Raw genomic sequence first — 14,501 nt, forward strand, 5'->3', positions numbered from 1 at the left:
CAAGACCGTTTGCCACCTCTATCAGAGGAAAGTTTGGTTCCATTCATAAGCTTTATCATTTTCCATCAACACCAGTTGGATCTGTCTCTGTTTAAAATGCCATTTTTTGTCCCAGTCATGCCCTGTTTTTTGTACATATTTGTATATCCCTGAAATGGACCACTGTCCTCAGGAAATTCTATTTCCAGAGGTTTTTTTCAGAGTCCTCACGTCCATTGACAGTTGAAGATAGACCCCCTTGCTTCAGAGCTATTTAGCTGTTGGTTGGTTTTACTGATGAGTGGGATGTGTCTGTTAATCTTTAAGCAATGTTTTTTTTTTTTATTATTTAAGGCGCAGGAAAGCTTCAGAAGTTTATTTCTTGTTTCAACTCTCTGCAGTTTTCACTCCTAAATCAAAGATGTGGAAAGCTGTCCTTCCTTTTTTTGCTGCTCTTTTTGTTGGATTGTCTTGTATGCCTGGGGGCATCTTTAAGATAGAAGATGCAGATAATAATGAGGGGTTCCAGAGAGCACTGAAGTTTGCTGTTGCCCAACACAACAACAGGACCAATGACACAGCCATCCGCCAGGTCACTAAGGTGGTCTCAGCTGGTTCTCAGGTTGGTAACATTATAAATAGTTTACTGGTATATAATCAATTTAGTGGGTAAATTTCCTATTATAAATTAATTAATTTTGACCAATTAGCAATGTGTAGTCCATGTAAATAACAAAATATAACCTGAAGTTCTGCTGCTGGTGTGTTTTTAAGTATTCTGGATTTCTTTGCTTCTCCTTAAAGGTGGTATCTGGGATGAAATACATCATGACTGTGAATTTAGCAAGAACCAATTGTGAAAAGGGGGGATCAGAAGAAAACTGTGCCGTCCACAAAGAGCCAGAACATGCTCAGGTAAAAGAGAGTAAAAGACTGACTGTAAATCTGATATTTCAACATTTTATAATGTTGAAATGTATCCAGTTTTTAGAACTACTAAGGAATAATGTTTTTTCTCAATAAATGAGCATAGAGTCTCTGTCTTACATAAGTGTATTGTGGGCATCTTCTTTTTTTTTTCAGCCTTACCAGTGCCATTTTGATGTGTGGAGTCAGCCATGGCTCAACAATACCCAGCTGACCAAAGAGGAGTGCTCCACTCTTGAAAGCGATTGACCTTATTACAGTTTCCTTGCTGTAAAAATAAAAAAGCAAAATGTTAAAATTAAGGTATTTGATGATAAAAGACGTTTTTCAATAAATTTTAAATCCCCTGAATGTGTTTGTGACATGTTTCAAAGTTTGTTGCCGATCTAGTTGTGTGTTTACTTGCCGTTTACGGTAATTGTTTTGGTGCAATTATAATCCAAATAGTTACAGCATCTTATAAATATAAATAATAATGCTTAAGCTGGGAAATGCTTTGTTAATAGGCAAATTTGAATTATTGTAAATGTTTGGTGGGGTTTTTTTCTAGGTCAAAATAAAGAACCTCATAATGGTGAGCGGAAAGAAAATCTTCTTAATTAAATGTGAGAAGAGTGCTTATTTAGCACCTTTTGATCTGACAGATTTAAACTGATTCTAGTTTATATCAGACAGGACCCACGTTGGAAACGTGTTAAAGGGTCCACATTTGCTGTGTGCATCTCTTCTTAGCTTTTCTAGCCCCATAACTAATCTAACAATATAAAAAGAAACCCTCTAAATTGATGACTCTCAATCAAAACTAGACTTTGACAGATTCATCTGAATAACACAAAGACATACAGGGATTACAGAGATCAATGCTGAGGCTCTTGCTACACAGTAAAGGGGTTGCAGCAAAATAAAACAAGAAATTCTGAATTGCAATAGTAATTTACCACACCTCTGCAAAGAGCTATGCATTACATACCTCACATGTTGTCAGAATGTGTCACCATTTTGTTGTATACCTGGTTTTATGTTTTATGCAAAACATAATCTAAGTGTTCCTGCATCATTCTAATCAACCCGATTCCAGACCGTTCCATTATCAATCCTACGAAGAAACAACTGCCTCAGAAGTTGCCTCTATATGCTGCCTAATATTTTCCTATGTTGACCGCCTAACTGCAGCCCTTACAAACTTTAGGGCACTAATCCTTAAACATACATCAGCCAGGATGATTATTCTTATCCATATCCTAACACATGGTGAACACAAGAAAGAAGGTATGAACATAAACGGCCAAAACTGTTTTTTGGTGCATTTCATTCCTATAAATTTTAATTATTTTCAATTTGTGGGGATTTTATATTTAACTACAGTTATTAACAAGATAAATGGGATGACTTGTATTTATCACTGAACTATCTGGCATGGAAAATGTTGTAGGGGAAAACTTACATAATGACGGCATCATTGCTATAGTGAGTTATGAGGATGGCAGAACCATGTTGTTGGGATTTTCGTTCGTTTGCTTGTTTGACATGACAACAACCTGAAATGAAATTTTATAGAACCATAGTCGTGCACCTAAATGACCCAGTTAAAAGTCCAGATAAACATTGAGTTAATCAATTGTTCCACGTTTACCATGCTGTGACCTTTGGGTTATTGATAGCATTTTAGGGAATTCTTTGTCAAAACACTCATTGGAAATCATCAGCATTTTCCAAAAATCTGTCATATCTCTAAAAAATGAGTACAATAAAGGAATTGTTTGTACTCATTATTGGACATTGCTGAAATCATACTTTAGCTTTGTGAATAACTTCTCTCTGTTTGATACCAATGTGCCCATGTGATGGATAAGTGGACGGTGACCTGAAAATGTGTCATGCCTTTGACCCTTTTTACCATTTTGTTTCTTTAAAGCTACAAACCTTGTGGTTTATTATGGTGATTTTATGTAGGCCATGACCACACAGTGCATCATTGAAAAGTGAAAGGAAACAAATATTATTCTGATTCTGTATAAATCAAAATCTGAAAAGTGAGTTGTTCCTTTTTTTTAGTCTTTCTAAGTCAATATCATTTACCACAAAACTATTATACCTATTAACCTTTTTCTGTTTTTAGCTATGTCATTCTCTGCACAGCAAATTTAGATTTGTTTTTTTTTTTTATAAAATCTCTGCGAGTGAAAAACAACTCAAGTTTAGTACATTTTATTCTAGCAATGAGTAAACTGTTGTTGTTTTTTTTAAATTTGGTTGAGCTTTAACCCCTTTAACTAAAATTGGTTCAAGATAAACTAAATGAACTTTTCCTCTCCACTGTCACTACATTCATGCTTGGGGTGAAGGATTGCTGTCAAGTCAATTAGTCCATGCTGGTTTCCTTAGAAAACTGAACAAATCTGACCTAATGATCTGGTGGAAGTCTCTCTTTAAAGTGCCCAGACATGACACATGTTTTGAATAGGTATTATATAAAGAAACTGAATTGAGAGTTAATAAAAAAAATACTGTGAGATTTCAGGAAGGAGGGACGATAGAGAGACCAGGAGGGAAGGAGGCCACTGAAGATGCAACAGCTAAAGAAAGGAGTGAAGATGAGAAAATTATGTTAGTATGTTAAATGACAAGCTTTCAGAGTCAGAGAGGAAACAGAAGAAAATGCAGAGGAAACTGACAAGACGCCACAGAATTAGGGGATCCAGCCTTCCAACTGGACTACCTGAAAGTGGCAGAAAACAGACTGGCAGAAAGAAAATAGGCCACAAATAGCGGATTTACTTTAGCCCCCGCTTTGGTTTTGATGATTTCATTTACGAACATGAAGCGTTTTATAAATGCATATCTTGTTAGTTTCAGGGCCGGCTATTTAGCGCCCTCTGGCGGTAATCTACCTAAACTACTGCTCGCAAATGAGTTGTATTTGTTAACAAATTTGTGAATTAAAAAAAAACACGGAGGGTCTCGTTTAAGTGCTAATTGTCAAATATGATTATGATATTAATATGCACTGCGTGTTTATTCTTTTTCATTATTTTACGTACATTTTTATTTTATATTCAAGTTGTATAGTATGTTGCAATGGAGTCTGTGAAAATCGAAATTCAATTAAAGGTTATACAACAATACTGATAATATACCATTTTTAATAATATTGATGTTTAAATTTGATCGAGTCGAATAATGGTTCACAGTTTGATACTTAAAAGAATTGCAAATTGTCCAACATTCCAGATGGTTAAAAGAGAGGCTGGATCCGGATGGTGATTTATTTGCACAGATTCTAAAGCTGCAATAGAAAGCATTCATTCAGGAGGGAATAATAGGAAATATGTTGTATTAGAAATCAGAGTTTCTTTAGGTTATTTAGGTATGGAATAGATGTTCAGTTCCGGTGGGTTCCAGCACAAGATATATATATATATATATATATATATATATATATATATATATATATATATATATATATATATATATATATATATATATATATATATATATATATATATATATATATATATATAGACCAGATTCCATTTGGGAAAGGTGAAGGTAAATCAATAATTAAAAAGATTGAAACAGAATTTAGGGTTCAAAAATCTGTAATTGTTAAAAGTTAAGGAGAAAGAAGCAGAAGGGAAGATAATATAATTTATACTAGATTAAGAACTGGACACGCCTACTTGACTGAGGTTTTGTTTGTACTAGGGAAGATAAATAATGATATGTATGAGGGCTGAGAAAAAAAATTTTTGGATTATGTTTTGATGGATTGCATTAAATATGCAACTGAAAGAGAGAGGATGAGTAATGTAATTATGGAAAAAGGGAGAGAATGAAGTATTAAAGGAATTTTAGGGACAGATGACAGGGAGGAAATTTTGGTTATTATTAAAGCATTGTTTTTATTTTTACATAACACAAAAATAAAAAATAGAATATAGTAGGTGGAACTATAGAGCTACACACTCATGTACAGTAGGTGGCGGTATGCACATATGAGTTGTTTGCAATCCGCCAATCTGACTTCAATTTATTTATTTTTTGTTTGTTTGTTTGTTTGTTTTTAAGCATATGCACTGATCGATGGCACATTTTAAATTTCGTTGTTCTTGTGACAATGACAATAAAGATAAGTTGAAATTGAAATAAATAGAAATTGACAAAGAGGAAGAAGAAGAGAGGCGGGATTTGTGTCGCAGACAGACAGCCGATAGGCTGCGCGCGCTGTGCGCACTTCCTGTTATGAGTAAATCCTCTTTATAAAACAGCTAAGCCTCTCTGTTGTGCTACGCCGAGTCATACGCAGCCGGAAATAAGTAGAGAAATAGTGTTAATTCACTGTGCTTTCTTCCTTGGTATCGCACTAAAAGATGGCGTGGAAAATGGTGTTGTGTTTCCTTTCAGCTCTTTTTGCTGTGGAGGCCAGTATGTTAGTTGGTGGGTTTAGAGACATAGACGTCAAAGACGAAGGTGTTCAAAATGCGCTGAACTTCGCTGTTGTCCAACACAACAGAGGAACCAACGACATGTACCTTCATCAAGTGGCTGAAGTGGTCAAGGCTCAGGTTCAGGTTGGTTAAATTTAAATTAATATGTGTATGCTTACTGCATACAACCTGTACATAGGAACAGAAAACAGTGAGGCAAAAGTGAAACTTCCAAAGGGCAGCCTGCTGATTTGTTGACGTATGTTCTAACTTGATTTGTGTTAATCTGCTTTTAAGGTGGTTGCAGGGATGAAGTACATCCTAACTGTGAAGATGGAAAAGACTGCCTGCAGAAAGAACGTGGCTATTGAGCAATGTGACACCCAAAGCAGGCCAAGTAATGCCCAGGTAAAAAAAAAAATGCATTGTCAATCAGATCACATTTGCATGTGATCTGATTTGGAAATGTATCTGAACCAAGCCAAAATGATTGTATTACTCATGACCCTGACTGTATTTTGATTTTTCAGCCTTACCAGTGCACCTTCACTGTGTGGAGCCGCCCATGGATGAATGATATCAGGCTGCTGGAGGAGAAATGCTAGAAAGGGGTCTTCTTAGCACCATTAGCACAACCAGCTTCAGTTAACATTTTGATGCGTTTTTCTTTAAGATGAACTAATGTAACCATTTCTGTCTAATTCTTTACCTTATATATCGCTAACCTCTTGTTGAACTCCAGGTTTTTCAAATCTCACTATAGCTTCTTTATGGGAAAAGGCAATAAAGTAACAAAACACTTAGCTGCTCATTAACTTGTAAAGCTTGCACAGTTTAAAAATAAATGTGTTTTTGAACTTTTATATTTGTCTCCATGTGATTATTACGTAATGTTTGTTTAGTTTGGACTGTACAGGTTGTGATGGACAATAAAGAGGTTTCAATGTTATTCATTTCATGTAAGGTCTTCAAATTGTTCTGATTCAAAGTTCCTCTTGACCTTTTGTTGAAAACGTCCATTCAAATAACTCTTCTGCTTCCCAAATTGCTGAGTATTTCTCTAAATATCCAAATACTTTATAAATCACTGGAAAAATAAAATGTTAAGAGTTTACAGTAATCGAGGATGGAGTTGTATACTATACATTATTAGTAACCAGATTCTACTATGATTTAACTTGTGATGGCAGAGATTCATCTGCTCTTAACCAACATATACTCTTCACAGCATTCACCCACCAGACTGAACCATTTGGAGGATAAATCAAGACTTCATCCTGTTTATGCCAAACTCTGAATCTGACATTAAGAGTATATGGAGCAAGAAACTGTTTGCAGTGATATTTTCCAGTGTGCTCTTCTGCCTCTGTAGCCCATCCGCTTCAATATGTTTCTGACATCAGTAACGTTCACACAGCTTGTGCTCAATATATATTTATATTCAATGCTACTTTTTGAGTAGGAATCCCAGTAGATTAGTAATCTCTGAAATATTCAGGACAGATTGTCAACCATGCCACATTCTGGTGACCAGTTCAGTAGGCTGCCCTAAATACATCCAGATGCCACAACATATTGAGTTGTTGCTATGTGACTGATTTGTGTTAAAACCATTGAACAACAACATACCTCAAGTTTATTTATTGACAGTGGTTCTTTTTGTTTTTAACAAATAGCTTTGCTTTGAAAAGTGGCAGACTTTTTTTTTTTACAAATAGAATAATGTATGAAGAAGAGCAAACTTATGACTGTAGATATAAAGTTCTTATATTTGCTTATAGGACAATCAGAATAAAAGGATGGTTATCGGCTTGTGGTTCAATGATAAACTCATGAATCATCGAATACTTGTGGATTTGTTCCTGAAGAGGTTGATATGTGAGGTGTCTCGGTTACGTGTGTAACAGTGCATAGTTGTGAAAATGTTTGAGATGTTTAATCGGTGATAAGCACAGTCTTTCAAAAGTGTTTTATCAAATTATAGCAAAAAACTTTGAGGCAACAATGAAACATGAGTCTGTTCTGCAACTGGTGGACTGCCAGTTCCAACCCCAGCTTCATCTGTCTCAGTTGTGTCCTTAGGCAAAACAAGCCTTCCACTTCATTGATTACTGATGCTGATCAGAGGGCCTGGCAGTGCCTGTGTTTGGCAGCAGCGCTTCTGTCAACTTTACCATACAATTTGTGTCCTTTGTTAGTTGATAAACTACAAATTATAGTTAAATAATTGCAAATTCTGAAGACCAAGACACACACTAAAGTGATAACTTTGGGAGAAATTAAAATAAGAGTAATGTTTTATCCTGAGTAATCACAGTTCCTAAAATAGTCAGAAAAGGGATTCTTCTGACCATTTTCTCCCAGCCCTAAAAAACAATGTATCAATAATCCTGACAGCTTACATCTCATTAACCAAGAGGAACTAATGGGGCTGTTAAATCTCTATTTGTGAACATATTTCTTATGTTTTTGAATTCATCTGAAGAGAAATACGTTATATTTGTATTACTCAAATTTAACAGCAAATCCTTGCAACTAAATGTTTTCAGCTCATTTGACAAGATTCCCAGCTAAACAATTGTTTATGAGACAAATTGAATATGTCATGGACTCCACAGATGAGGCATTTCGTGGGTGAACTGGCATGAATGCCCGTTTGATAAAGTGATTCTGATTTCCTGTAGGGAGCGCTGCAAACATATGTATAAAGGTTTGTATCAAGGAATGAAACCAAACTTAATCTTTTGGTCTATATAGGGCACATAACAAGACAGAGAAGTAGGTGCTGTTGTCCCCAGACACCAAAATCAACCCATATGTCAGAAAATACTAAAGCAGACAAATTTACACCTGATATTCCGATCTCCCCCTTCCTATATCATTCCAAAAGGTTAAAAAAGTAAAAAAAGAAAAAAACACTGGACTTTGTTTTCCAAGTTCAAGGAGTCTGGATTTGCGTTAAGTCCCAAGCTTTATTGAGTAGAGTAATGGCTTAGAAAACATGAACCGAAAAAACAGGTTCACCCTTAGTAATGGGAGTTGTTGAGGTTGTTGTTTGCCTGCAATACCTGATAGTGGCCCATGCCTCTGAAAAGAGAGTCATTAGTGTCATTGTTGGACTGGCTTACCAGGTGAGATGTTTTGGTCCCCTGCATAGCGATGGAGGGAAGGAATCAACTCTATCGCTGTGTTGTAGGTTTTTGAGAGCTGGCACCTGAGTCCTCCCCCTCTGTTTAAGGTTGGTTTATCTCTCTTAACATAAATGGCTTCCTTTACCCCCCTTTCAAATCACCTGTCTTCTTTGTCCAAAATGTGAACATTCAGGTCCTCAAATGAGTGCCCTTGGTCCTTAAGGTGTAGGTGGACAGCAGAGTCTCCTTTCTATTATAAATAGTGGTGAAATACAGTGCTGGCAGTAACATGCTGTGGGAAAGCTTTTCTGCAACTGAGACACGGAAGCTGGGAAGTTGGTGGAAGTTAATCAGGACATGAATGAAGCTAAGCAGCAGGGAATCGTGGGAGAAAACACATTAGAGAGAGACCTGAGACTGGAGCAGATGTTCATCTTCCAGGTGGAGAATTATAGCATCAAATACAGCTGGAGTGTGAACAGAATTGCAAGGTGACAGCCATGTGTTAGAGTTTCTCACAGTCTGGATCAAATTTAAAATGAGACAATTACAGACACCCTCACCTGGACTGTAAACATCACCTCACTGGTCAAAAGGGCACAAAAGCACTTGTATGAGGATGAGGAGAGCCCACCTGCCCCCACCCATCCTCACCACCTTCTACAGAAGCACCATAGGAAGCCTTCTGACCAGCTGTCTCACTGCGTGGTGTGGAGACTGCAGCGCCTCAGACTGGAAGAAGGTAAGAAGAATAGTAAGAACTGCTTAATCTCTTTGCAGGTGATGAAGCAGACTGAATATGTTTTATCTCCACTTTCTTTAATCTTTTCTACTATTTTTTCTCTTTTTCCTTTCAAGCGGAACACTATGGTGATAGCCGTACTGCTCCTCTTGTGAAAGCAAAATCTGTTGAACTCTTTTTTGGCATCAAGACAATTATTCTTATTGCCACATCGCCAGACAGGACACTGTTGAAAAAAAAAAAACAAAAACAAAAAAAAAACAGCAGAGAAGATAATCGGGGCTCCTCTTCCTTCCATAAAAAAATGTCATCCCAGTGCTGCGTGAAAAAACACTAAATCATGTCACAGTCTCTGCATCAAACTGATCATATCAGTATGTCTTTTTGCATTATGTTTCTTTTTCTCCAAATTTTTACATTTTGATCACTGCTGCACTTTAAGAAATGGAAATGTCATGAGAGCTGTACAAAAAAATATATCCTTTTGTATACACTCTGTGTATACAAAATGACAATAAAGTTTGTCATTTTGAAGCAGGCCCTAAATAAATCCAAAGCTTTTATTTTCTTAAGACTAGGCAGGAAGTTGTTTAAGCTCCACCACATTGGACAAATGAACCGACTGTCAATGATTCATAAGTTCCTGCTGTTTTTTGAACCAGTGATCACCTGAAAAACATATGTGGGATCTGGAAATTAGGAAGAAATGAAGGTGTTAAACAAAGAAGAGCTTCAGATGGCTGAAGGAGTCCTGCTCAACCACTTCCCGCGGAGCTTTAAGGTACTTTGTTTTGCATACCATTACTTAACGCCACCTTTATGCTTTAAAACGACTCTAACAACAACAACAACAAAAAACAACAGCTAAAACAGAACTGATTTTTTTATGATTTTTTTTCCTAGGTCTATGGTTTCCTCTACGGGATTAACAGAAACAAGCCGAGCACTTTAGAGGTTGTTGTTGATTCCTGGCCAGATTTTAAAGTGATCCTCCTGCGCCCTGATCCCAAGGTGCGTTACTTTAGTAACTAACAGGGGGGGTTCTAGAGAGGGGCCAACGGGGGCCCCTGTTAACCCTGTTATGGCCCCTGTACTGAAGACATAACAATCAAAGAAATTCTAATGATGATATGCGCTGGAACAGACATGGTTACTGATAGGTCCTTTGGATTTATTCCCTTTTTTTTTTGCTTTACAAATTCTGTTTTACAAATTATTTAAAAACAATAAGGCGATATCTTCAGTGGTAGTGATATGATTTCAAGTTTTCATCTGCTAATTTTTTTTTTTTTTTCAAAACAAATTGCTCAATTTTATACAGCTGAATTTATCAGTTTTTCTTGAGTGCTAATTCATAATTAATTTATCATTAGTTTATAATAAAAAAAAACTATAATTTTAACTTAAATTAAGTCAAAAGCATGTTAAATTCCTAAATTATGAATGAATATTGACCTAATCAGACATTACATTTTAATTAAACCTAACTGAATAGAAATTTCACATCATGCAGCTATCTTAAAATATTTTAATACCTTGCCCTGTTTTTTATTTCATGCTTTTCTGTGCCCCCATGAAAACACGCTGGCCCACTCCTGGCCCTCTTGTACGTTTGGTCTAGAACCGCCACTGCTTTAGTTTATAGGTGGAACTGTAAGAAAATGGGAAATACATTCTAAATGATTTCAACTTTTAAAAAAACTATAGGATCAATAGAACCAAAGTCCAAATAAACAGTTTTGTCATGTATTTATGAGGTACGCGTGTTTATTATTATTATTTGTAGTAGTAGTAGTATTACAATGCAAAATTATGTATTTTAAAATATATTCTAGTATATTACTTTTTTAAATACGTATGGCAATATTTTAATACAAAAATACACATTTATTGTATACAGGAATAAATATATGCATGTATTTTCAAACTTAAATTCATCATATCTTCAATTCTAAATGTTATAAAGTTATTTTACTCCTACTACTCATAAATAACACTCCAAGGCAATCTTCTTATCTATAATATTTTGAGTCCTGCCTGCTGACTGTGATTGGACGTCTTGAAAAGATTAATAAATTCACAATGTAAAATAGGATTATAAGAGAACATTTGTATAATTCTAAACTTTTAACATATATTTAATTTACATTTAACTAATTATATTCCCAATTTGTTCTTTATTTCATAATATAATAAAACATTAAAATAATTACAGATATGTTTGTTTATTAGCTGTAAAAAAAAATTCTTGACTAAGTATTTATGGAGGTGTTTACATTTTGGCCCTTTTCTGTAGAACAAACATTCCCAGGATTTTACGAAAAAGGTTTCCTTCTACAGCAGAGATGAGGAAGTTTTAAGGAAAATGCTGAGAGAAGAAGTGGACTGGAGTGCTTACTTCCTAATTGGAGGTAAGTTTTGTAAAAATTAAGCAAATGTTATTATTTCAGGTCATTTTAGTTTGGTGAGCTTTTAATACACGATGTATTATGACAGTAGGATAATTCAACCAAGGGCACTTACAGTAGAATAGTACAGGGATCAAAATGTATTGCATAATGAAATTAATGCATCCTAAATAAAATAAACCTATTTTTGTGATCGAAATATATCAAAATGATCAAGGTAAAAACTAATTCGAATTGAGAGGAGGTCTTTCATTTTCAACTGGTTCCACAATTGGTTCTCAATTTAATTCAAGCTGGATTTTAGATTAATCTTTTAAGAAAACACATAAATGGTTTAATAAAACCACTTCATTTAAGGTACACCAGACTTTTTTGTCATCTAAATGGTTTTCTTAAAGGGTTTCCCAGCTTTTAGCTCCATCCATCTCCCCCGTAAATTAAGACTAATTTCTCTGTCCCTGCAGAATAAAAGCCTCCCAACTGCATGATGCTGCCACCCCCATGTTCCACCCTAGGGAAGTTTTGATGGGGGTGATGTGCAGATTTTTTTCTGATTAAAAGTTAATTATATGATTGGACTAGAAGACTTTCTTTCACATGTTTTTTGTGTCCCACTGCATGTTTTATGTTGAACTGCAACCAGATACTTAATCATTAAAAACATGTAGGTCATAGAAGGTCAAAAATATGAAAGCAACAATAGAAAAAGTAGACTATTTAATAAGCATAAATTCCCTACTTTAGAAAACAATGCTGTAGAGTTGTTGGTTTTGGTACATTGAAAAAACAGAGAAGTGAGAAACCTAAAAAGGTGAGTTAAGGAAACATAAAACCAGATTTTTTAGGTGTGTAACTCATAGTTGTCCTGTGGACAGATAATTTTATCTGAGCTGTAAAGCTCTGCATCTTCTCAATGTTTTTTGCCCATGATAACTATTGTTTCTGTTTCAGATCAAACCAAAGTAGGCAGCCTTAGGAGCTTTTAATATATGATGCATTCTAAAAAGAGCAAAATGATTAAAAAGCTGAAAAAATTAATTAGAAATAATTGGAAATTTAAATATGTATCATACTGTTTTTAGTAATTTTCTCTATGCTCTATTGCTATTTTGATTTAAAACAAATCGAGAAAAAAAACACATTTAAAGTATTTTTTTTTATTTTTAGGTTTTGATTTTTCTCATTCACTTACTATCAAAGAAGTTTCCTCTGAAAAGAAAGTGAACAACAGAGGCTTTACATCAGTGCACCTTCTTTATCTTTCTGACCTCAGCTGTCTTCTCACACCAGATATTGACAGGTATGTATCAAAAAACTTTTCATTCATTAGTCAATTTATCAAATAAGATTATTTTTTATAATTTCTCTTTTTTTAAACAGCCAACTCAAAACAAGGATTTCATCTCTCAATCTCTCCCACGTTGACAAGGTGAATAAAACCTGGAAGTTTGGCGGGGATGAGAAAGGTTACAGGAACATTAAAAACCTGATTAGCAATTTCCCAACCTGCTGCATTATGGACACTCAGGGTGAGCCAGTGGCTTGGATCTTGGTGTATGATTACTGCGCTTTGGGTATGTTATACACACTTCCGGAACACAGAGGAAAAGGTTATGCCAAGGTTTTGATCAGCACCATGGCCAAGAAGCTCCATGCAGAGGGCTTTCCAGTTTACTGCTTCATAGAGGAAGACAACCTGGTGTCCTACAAGCTCTTCCAAAACATGGGCTTCACTGAGGATGATTCATACAGGGCACTCTGGTTTGAGTTGAACTTTTGATCTGGGAAATGAAAGAAGCAGCAGTTTTTTGACTCCTCTGGGTCAAAATGTCATTAAACTTGAAGAGAAAATTTTATAATTGTAGTTGCTGTTTTACAAATTCATACCTTGAAAGAATGATTTGCATTTGCAGTTACTTACATACAAGTTAAATCAAATCAACTTTTTAAGCTGTTTTTTTTATTTCAATAAATGTTTTTTACTCAAAACTCAGTAAATGAATTAAAATAAGGACAACAGCCACCTTTCAGGCATATCCTTTTTGATTTTTGTGCAATATTCAACAAGCACTTATATTACTTTTTGTAATTATTTAAAATTACATAATGTTTAGTTAAATAATTAAGTAATGTCTTCAGAGTCTTGTTATAGTAAAGAAATTGCATGCACTATGAATATGAATATCTATTATTTTGAAATAATCTGAAAATATATCTATATATATATATATATTTAGTATCACTATCAAAGACACTACATGCTACATTTTTAAGAGTGTCTTCTAAGGATGTGAGTATACTGCAAGTGTTTTTAATCTCTGTCTGCATAATAAATCTGTATTCTAAGCCAGTCCTCACTGTGAAATGTTATTGTGTTTTCTTATTACAATAAAGATCCTTGATTCCATGTACATACTACATTTTTTATCTAGCTGTATATAGCTGTGTATATATTTATCTTTTAAGGGTAAGTTTTTAGTCATGTTTTTCTTCTAAGAATGTTTTTTTTGTTTTCTAAAATCCTTTAAATGTTTTTTTCTGAATACAATGTGTCTTTTAAACCAGAAATCTGTTAATTTTTTTTAACTTTTTTTCAGTCAGAATTCTGACTTTTTTCTCAGAATTCTGACTTTATTCTCAGAATACTGACTTTAATCTCAGAATTCCGTCTTTTTTCTCAGAATTCTGACTTTAATCTCAGTTTACTGACTTTGATCTCAGAATTCTGACTTTTTTCTCAGATTTCTAACTTTAATCTCAGAATATTTACTTTAATCTCATAATTCTGACTTTTTTCCTCATAATTCTGACTTTAATCTCAGAATACTGACTTTAATCTCAAAATTCTGACTTTAATCTCAGAATTCTGACTTTTTTCTCAAAATTC

General features: G+C 34.7%; 3 protein-coding genes across 3 annotated transcripts; all 3 read left to right on the top strand.

The window, feature by feature from the left end:
* The first annotated feature begins 343 nt into the window (after positions 1–343).
* Positions 344–1,257, top strand: LOC119797682 (cystatin-like). Its single transcript, XM_038306854.1, has 3 exons — positions 344–601; positions 784–894; positions 1,063–1,257. Exons 1-3 carry the CDS (start codon positions 401–403, stop codon positions 1,153–1,155), a joined length of 405 nt encoding a protein of 134 aa, XP_038162782.1. The 5' UTR covers positions 344–400; the 3' UTR covers positions 1,156–1,257.
* Positions 1,258–5,151: 3,894 nt separating this feature from the next.
* Positions 5,152–6,185, top strand: LOC119797690 (cystatin-C-like). Its single transcript, XM_038306865.1, has 3 exons — positions 5,152–5,477; positions 5,631–5,741; positions 5,864–6,185. The coding sequence occupies exons 1-3, from the start codon at positions 5,277–5,279 to the stop codon at positions 5,936–5,938; spliced, it is 387 nt and encodes a 128-aa protein (XP_038162793.1). The 5' UTR covers positions 5,152–5,276; the 3' UTR covers positions 5,939–6,185.
* A 3,610-nt stretch (positions 6,186–9,795) lies between these two features.
* Positions 9,796–14,025, top strand: si:dkey-76k16.5 (uncharacterized protein LOC566887 homolog). The gene is made up of 5 exons (XM_038306834.1): positions 9,796–9,987; positions 10,110–10,217; positions 11,503–11,617; positions 12,782–12,914; positions 12,995–14,025. Exons 1-5 carry the CDS (start codon positions 9,913–9,915, stop codon positions 13,392–13,394), a joined length of 831 nt encoding a protein of 276 aa, XP_038162762.1. The 5' UTR covers positions 9,796–9,912; the 3' UTR covers positions 13,395–14,025.
* Positions 14,026–14,501: the final 476 nt, after the last annotated feature.

The sequence above is a fragment of the Cyprinodon tularosa genome, unplaced genomic scaffold (genome assembly GCF_016077235.1).
Source record: "Cyprinodon tularosa strain WSP-4 unplaced genomic scaffold, ASM1607723v1 ctg116, whole genome shotgun sequence".
In the NCBI taxonomy this organism is placed as follows: Eukaryota; Metazoa; Chordata; class Actinopteri; order Cyprinodontiformes; family Cyprinodontidae; genus Cyprinodon; species Cyprinodon tularosa.